The 8,082-nt window shown below is 32.7% G+C and overlaps 1 protein-coding gene across 1 annotated transcript; it reads left to right on the top strand.

Moving 5' to 3' along the window:
* The first annotated feature begins 20 nt into the window (after positions 1-20).
* Positions 21-4,529, top strand: LOC129917153 (protein fork head). The gene has a single exon (XM_055997537.1). The coding sequence runs from the start codon at positions 1,670-1,672 to the stop codon at positions 3,131-3,133; it is 1,464 nt and encodes a 487-aa protein (XP_055853512.1). The 5' UTR covers positions 21-1,669; the 3' UTR covers positions 3,134-4,529.
* Positions 4,530-8,082: the final 3,553 nt, after the last annotated feature.

Genomic DNA, 8,082 nt, shown 5'->3' with positions numbered 1-8,082 from the left:
AACAAATAGAAAACATCGAGCGAGACAGGGGTATATCGCCACGCAGATCCAACAGAACCAGTCCGAATCGCATACATCATCCCAGAGCCAGAAGAACCGATAATCGTTTTGACGGCTTTCTTCCGACAACAGCTGCTGCACTTTATCACGACTTGCGGGGATGTGCGAGCTTACGTCATTAGTGTACATTGAGAGCAGAGAGACGCCCGCTTACACCTATAATTTCCGACATTCCAAAATATCCACCAGAGGTGTGTCCAATGGCAAGAAATGGGAGGAGCCAATCGAATGTCACCTTGGCAACCAAACAGAGGTTGATTCACTAGCAAAGAAACGCCCTGCGGTGTAGAGGGGACGTCAAGCAACTGGTTTTCAATGGTTGATACGCACGCGCTTTCCACACATACACACAAATCCAGTCAGAGTAGCTGAATTTCGACAAAGTGTGTACAAGTGTGTAGAACCGGTGAGGAAGGGCGGGATAGCTAGCAGACAAATATGTGTAAGACTTGGGGTGGGTTAACGTTAACATAACGTACAACAGCGGCCTGCACCAGCACCGCGTTCAAAGAACACTTGAGAGCTCAATGTTTGTTAGTAAGCCAAATAGTAAGTAGGTATTCCCCTCTGCAAACAGTCGCATTCGAGAGCAGCTAGAGATCACCAGCGCATCATCACCGCCGTCGTTGTCTTTGCTATTATTGTCATCACCTCGACTTTATGTCGATATTTCGGTTTTTTTATTTGCAACCAAAAATAAACGGTTCTTAAAAGTTTTGTTTTCGGAAATTACTTTCTATATCCACAAATATATCTCTATACTGATACCCACCTAGTAGAGTACGAGTACGAATACGAGAACGAGACCGACCGACCGACCATTGTAATCGCATCGCACATATATCGTGCTGTTGTTCTATTGCGAATCGATTGCGGTTAAAATAAATAAATTAATCTTGTGCATTTGTCAATAAAGATGAACCAACATTCGCTTAGATTAAATTAAGTTAAATTTGCAGGGGCGAAAGCGAGTGCGAACGCAAACGCGAACCTGTTGCGACGACCATAGATAAAAATAAAATAATAATATCTATTAGGTAGGTCGGCCTACCAAAACCCTCTACGGTCTACGCTCATTTGTACCACGCGAATTTGTGTAAATAAACAAAAGATATATTAACGAAAATATTATCAAACGATTGTCTAATTGATTAAATATACATAAAGTATTAATTGTATTTGTTGTTATTGTTGTTGTCTAATGTGTTTACTACCTGACGTTACCGCTGCCGGGTCACAAAATCACATCGAACTATGTTTACCAAAATCATTGACAGCCCAATTTCGATAATTTTCGGTGTGGATTCGCTCGCTCAAGTGTATTTACCTACCCACTTGTAATTAAATAAATTTTACAAACAAAACAATAATAATTGTATAGTGTGATCTGATTGATAACTGTTTTATCGATTGTTTAATTGTGACTTATTAAAACAACCTTAAGCCATCAATGAATATAGTTGTACTGTGTTTTGAATAAAAGCAAAATCTAAAAACAAACTTAGCAAACCACACATTTATTTCTTGAATCAAGTGATACAAATCAACTGCAAACATTAAGCTCCAAACGGACCGAGGATATCCTCCTCAAGCCCTTACAATTGACATCATGCAGAAGCTGTATGCGGACGCACCGACTAGCGCTTCTGTCAGCATGGCGGGCGGGGGAAACAGTGGTGGCGGAGGAGGCACGGGAGGCGGAGGTGGTGGGGGGAATAGCAGTGGTGGTGGAGCTGTTACAAATCCCTCTTCAAATGGCGGCACCATGAGTCCTTTGACACCGTCGGCCTACGGAATGAATCCAATGGGTATGACAGTTGGTGGCATGACATCCGTTTCACCACAAAGTGCGGCAACTTTCGGCTCCAGTGTACTTGGATCTGCAGCAGCAGCAAGCATGAGCAGCATGGGTGCAGCTGCGGCAGCCATGAACTCAATGGCAAACAACTGCATGACACCTAGTTCCATAAGTTACGCATCTATGGGTTCGCCGCTTGGCAACATGGGCTCATGTATGGGTGGAGGTGGCATGTCGACTATGGCTGCGATGGGCGGCTACACATCAATGGCAAACGCTAGGGACCTAGATGCAGGGTCCCCGAATTCAAGTGTTTTACAGAGATCCCGGGTTGAAAAGCCCACAACTTATCGAAGGAGTTACACTCATGCTAAGCCTCCGTATTCTTACATCTCGCTCATAACAATGGCAATACAAAACAATCCAACCCGCATGCTAACACTCTCAGAAATTTACCAATTCATTATGGATCTATTTCCATTCTACAGGCAGAATCAACAGCGTTGGCAAAACTCAATTCGCCATTCGTTAAGTTTCAACGACTGCTTTGTGAAAATCCCTCGCACTCCGGATAAGCCCGGTAAGGGATCATTCTGGACGTTACACCCAGATTCTGGCAATATGTTTGAAAATGGCTGCTATTTAAGGCGTCAAAAGCGTTTCAAAGACGAAAAGAAAGAAGCTATTCGACAACTTCACAAAAGCCCTTCGCACAGCAGTCTAGATGCTACAAGTCCCGGTAAGAAAGACAGCCATCACGATGATCATTCCCATCATCATCAGCATCATAATCGAGACCACCATCACCATCATAGTAAAGACGGTTCAGGTGGAGGTCTTCTAGGATCCTCACATAGCAAGGATGCCGAAACCCTAGCAATGCTACATGCCAACGCCGAATTGTGTCTAGGACAGCAAGCGTCACAGCATATTCCACCCGGCCATCATCACCACCATCACCATCAGCAAATGCAACCAGAAGAAATATCCGCCATGGTTAACCGATGTCACCCATCGCTCATAAGTGACTACCATTCCTCGATGCATCACTTGAAGCAGGAACCCACTGGCTACACTCCTTCAAATCATCCGTTCTCGATTAATCGCCTATTACCGACGGAGTCGAAGGCGGATATTAAGATGTACGATATGAGCCAATATGCCGCTAGTTACAACGCTCTCAGTCCCCTCACAAACTCACACGCTGCCTTGGGTCAAGATTCCTACTACCAAAGTTTAGGTTATCATGGGCCAACAGGAACTACCAGCTTGTGACATCAGTATCCCCTAGCTTAAGCGCATTTGGAATTCCGATAAGTTCTATTATTGCAACATAAGCTAATGCCGCTTTTTCAAACCTCAAAATTAAAAAAAAAAAAAAAAAAAATATCCTGAATCTCTCATTCACAGCGGGCTGCGAAGAATATTCGCGTGTTTGGCGGGCTTTCGGTTTCTGACGAATTTTTAACGTTATTCGATTTTACGTTATCTATATAGAATGTAACAACGATGATATGGCACCTAAAATCTGTAGAACTACCAACATAATATTGCTGTAGATATTCCCCAACGTAAATCCCAAATCGTGTTTTCGTAAATGTAAATAAAATAACTTTTCCGTTTTCGATAATGCCTTTTCACCAGAATCTTATAATTTTTTTTCTAATAAGCAACAATCAAAAGTGATTTAGATGATAAGCGTAGCGTGTAAGATATTTTGAATTTTTTTTTTGTTTAAAGTAAACTTTTGCAATATTTGGCGGTAAACAAAAAAATATTTCTTCCTGAATTTTAATACCTAAATCAAACACTCCAAAACTCAAGCATTTCGTTTTTCCAAGAAAACAAGAATTGGGTTTTTCATAATGTCACATCTACGCCATTTTGTTTGATTTTATTTTCAAACGTAAACGTAACGTAAAAATCAATAACTTTCTCCTATGTAAATAAAACATACAAAATATATAAATAAATAAATAAATTAAAAGTGCAATTTAAGTTTCCAATTTGAGCACAATTAAGCAAAATCGAATTTTACAAATCGAATTAAATAATTATATAAACTATCTATACAGAATCTGCACATAAAACATTTATACATATATATTTACAGTTATTATTTTGTATTTGTATTTTTTTCTTAAATATAATTTTGTTGATTTGTTTTCATGTAAACATTGTAATATAATATATTTTTTTTTTATTTTTTAACACATAAAGTATCTACTATCAATGCTAAACAATAGATAACTAACGAATTCAAAAATATTATTCAATAGGCAATTTAAATTGGTTATTTCATAAGGTAGGTACAGTTTTTAAAAACTTAGATAGTAAGCAAAAGTTAATAAAAAAATGACTTATTCCATTAAAAAAAATACATTCTATACCAACGTAAAAAAAAAAAGAAAACAACTTGTTAAAATGTAATTAAATGCAATTTATGTATAACCATACAGCAAAAGCCACAAAAAAACATAAATTATCCACTGAAAGTTATGTCAACAAAGTGTAGCTATTGTAATTATTAATTATTTAATAAGTTTATTAGCTTAAGTAAACTTTTACGATTAAACAAATAACGTTTTTGTCACGAATCCATATTACTATGAGTAATAAAAACAAAAAAGATGTAAATAATAAACACAGTAAATAAAAACAAATATTTTCAATGTTTAAAATTTAAAATAGATGCGTTTTAATGAACTCTTTAAAATTATTAAGAGAGTTCAATTTTATTGGTCCTGGGAGATCTGACTTCGTTGAATTTGATTTTAAGTCATAAAAACAAATTGATCATGGAAGTAATTGTTTCTGATGTATTGAATCCTATATCGATGTGCTAATTTTTCAAATAGGACGATCTGAAGGAAGATCTAATTCATTGATGACGTAGTAAAAGCGACATTAACTTTAACAATTTATACAATTGACAACATTTTTTTATTAATTATTTGGTGACAAATTTTGGAACTAAGAAAATGTTCATACTTTTTTAACAATTAATAAAAAAGCTTCAGTTATAAAAGTAAATTAGCTAGTTGATTTATGCCGGGGTTTATTTTACAAGAATCTTATAAAAGACTTTTGTTTGCTTATGTCAAAAGAAAGTAAGTGCTACATTTTTAAAATTTTGCAGGAAAGTTTCTGAAAATGCAATTTATTTTTTAAAGGTGTTTGAAAATACATTAAAGAAATGTATTTTTAATTTTTTTTTTTAATTACTTGAAAAATATTTTGTATAACCAAAATTTTTTTTTATAAAATTATAAATTTAAAGTCACCATTTTAAAATTTTAAAATTTGTATGCGATTTTACCGATTTATAATTTTAAATTTTATGGAGTTTGAATAAACTAATTCTTAATAAATTTCTTAAATTTTCAATAACCATTATGTAAAGATTAAATTAATAAAATATTTTTCTCATTTAAAATCAAGGAGTTCTGTGCACTTAGCTGCCGCTCTAAATTATAAGTCCATGATTCATCAGTTGCGGTCGATTTTAATATCCTTAAAAACTACATATACCTACTCGTAGGTATTTTATTATTTAATCATAGAAGTTGGCGCAAAAGGAGGGAGATGACTTCAAAACTCTGTTTTTCCAAACTCCATAAACAGCAATTCTGCTTTTATTTTTTGTTGTTCAGTCAAGCAAAATTTTGTTTTTTTATTAATTCTTTTTGTTTTTTTAATTATGACAGTAAATATTTGAACAAATAATATACTTGCTCATTTTTTTTTTTTTTTTTTCTAGAAACACAACTTCAGTATTTTGATAACTGTGTTGATAAATGGTTGCAAATATTTTCCTAAAATACATTGAACATAGAGGTTAAAAACCCAAATAATATGTAAATAATTATTTAGTTTTGTCAATACTCTTATGTACTTTACATTTCTTTTTTAGAAACGTCATCATATCAAGCATTACTTTTTATATTTGTATCAAATATTGTGCCAAACGCATAAAATCAAGTTTGCAGCTCCGAAAGAAAATTTCAGGCTTTTTTTAATTCTTAGCTTTTAAATAATTATAAAGTGTATCTGTATATTATGGACAAAATTTGTAAGAATCAGTTAAAGAAGATAACATTTGGTATAATTTGCGCGTAACCACAGCTCTGTATAACACTTGTTTACAAAAAATAAAATTTTTGACACCAAGTGCCGTAATACATTCAAAAAACATAGATTATCCCAGAGAAAATCTAATCGAAAAAAAAAAAATTAAGGATAGGTTTTCGAGATATGATTTTTCAAAGTTTTTTGTGACTTTTCAAAACATTTTATTTAAAATCGATTTTTAAGGAAAATTTTTGGCAACAAAAATTTCTTACTAAAAGAAAAATTGAAAATCTTTCGAATCCTCGGAGTTTTAAATTTTGTATGTACAAAGTACACTTTCTAAAAAGATACTTTTTATCAAAATCAATGGATAGGATATAAAGTTATGACCATTTTTGGCGAGTTTTTTTCTATAACTTGAAAAGCAAGGTGAATTTGAAAATTTGTATTAAGTAGCTTTTTATAGATAATTAGATTTCCTATCAATATGGATACTTTTAAAAATTAAAAAAAAAATAACCTTAATAAAAAGTACATATTAAAAAAATGAGAAAAAATGTTTTTACTAAATAGTTTATTTTTATGATTTAAGCATTTATAGATATTGAACATGTGAAAAAGGAAAGAAAATACTTCATATTTTAATATGTATGTATAATGAAAAAAAAAACTCATATGATATAGTTTATCCATTATGCTAATTTCATAAAAAATGTCTCAAATGAAAATATATTTACTATTTGTTTTAGGGCCATTTGCTGAAACGAAACTTAAATAATTTAAATTGAACATAAGCATTGGAGGATTTATAGATTTTCAAACTCACATAATAGCTGCGTTCCTTTGGAAATATTTATCTACTTTTTAGTACGTACTTAAAGCTGCTTTGAACTACTTTTTCAGTATAGCAAAGTAGATCAAAGTAGTTTTAAGTACTAAAAAGTAGATAAATATTTCCAAAGGAACGCAGCTAATATAGTTTATCCTAAATCCTTATTTTATAAAAATTACTCAAATGAAAATATATTTAATAATATGTTTCATAGACCAGTGCCGATGCCTTAAAAAACATTAAAAAGTACAAAAAAATCATAGTAGGATGAAACCCATTGGAAAAGGAGGTGAATATGATGAAAATTAAAGGAAAAATAAATTACGGTCGAGCTGAGTTCGGGAAGTGGGTGGGTTGAGTTTTTAATGGTAAAAAATGGTATATCTCGATTTCCGGCAAAACTACAAATCCTATAGAAAAAAGTTGTGCGGCAAAGTTGTAGGTAATAAAAAGATCTACAACTTTTGTATCAACAATTTTTTCACATAACCTCAAAATTTATGTGAAAAATTAAAAAAACCGAGTTTTCGGTTTTTTATTTTTATCTTTTTCAAAAACAAAAATTTTTCTACAAAATTTGGTGAAAACTTACCTTATTATGTCCCAAATACACTGTAATTTATTTGATTTAAAATATTAATTTGTTCACCTTATTTTGACTTAATACCAAAAAAACACCCTAATTTTCAATCGAAAATTCACGTGTCAAAATACCAGCTTTTTTCAAAAAGTCGGTGGGCATTTCGTCCGTTAAAATGTCTATTTTCTGATGGTGTAAAAAAAAATTTACATTAGTATACTATAGAACATGTTCTAGTAAAATTCAAAAAATGAAAAAAGCTTGAATTCGAAAAAAAATTTTTATCATTGTTTAAAATTTTGGCCAATTTATTCAAACTAGCTGACCCCGCCCTCGAAATTCGAGCGCCAATTTCTTTATTTTTTTTTGTTTGCAACAACTTTAAACACAATTATACCAAAATAGTTTCATTATTTTGTATAGTATTTGTTATTGCGATTAACTACACTTTTTGAAGACAAAATACACAGGTATATATAATATACCTACTTTTTGATATTTTTTAAACCTGCTTTAGATATTGTTGAACTACGTTTTCACTGCACTCAACTACGTAAAAAAAGTATCGAAAAAGAAAATGCAAAGTGTAATCGCCTTAATGCATCGTGTTTGCACCTTGCATTTTGCGATTCAATTCAACCTGTTTCATATTCCATTCATTCAAATTCCATCATTCAATCATTCAACTTCCACCAACTTCACTCAATCGAAAATTCACGTGTCAAAATACCAGCTTTTTTC

Source organism: Episyrphus balteatus, chromosome 3, assembly GCF_945859705.1.
Source record: "Episyrphus balteatus chromosome 3, idEpiBalt1.1, whole genome shotgun sequence".
NCBI classification, from domain to species: domain Eukaryota; kingdom Metazoa; phylum Arthropoda; class Insecta; order Diptera; family Syrphidae; genus Episyrphus; species Episyrphus balteatus.
The sequence above is the reverse complement of the archived record's forward strand: the minus strand, read 5'-3'. Positions and strand labels throughout refer to the sequence as shown.

What these genes read in the sequence shown, in the direction of transcription:
- LOC129917153 (XM_055997537.1), top strand. Translation starts at nt 1,670, where the DNA reads ATGCAGAAGCTGTATGCGGACGCACCGACTAGCGCTTCTGTCAGCATG.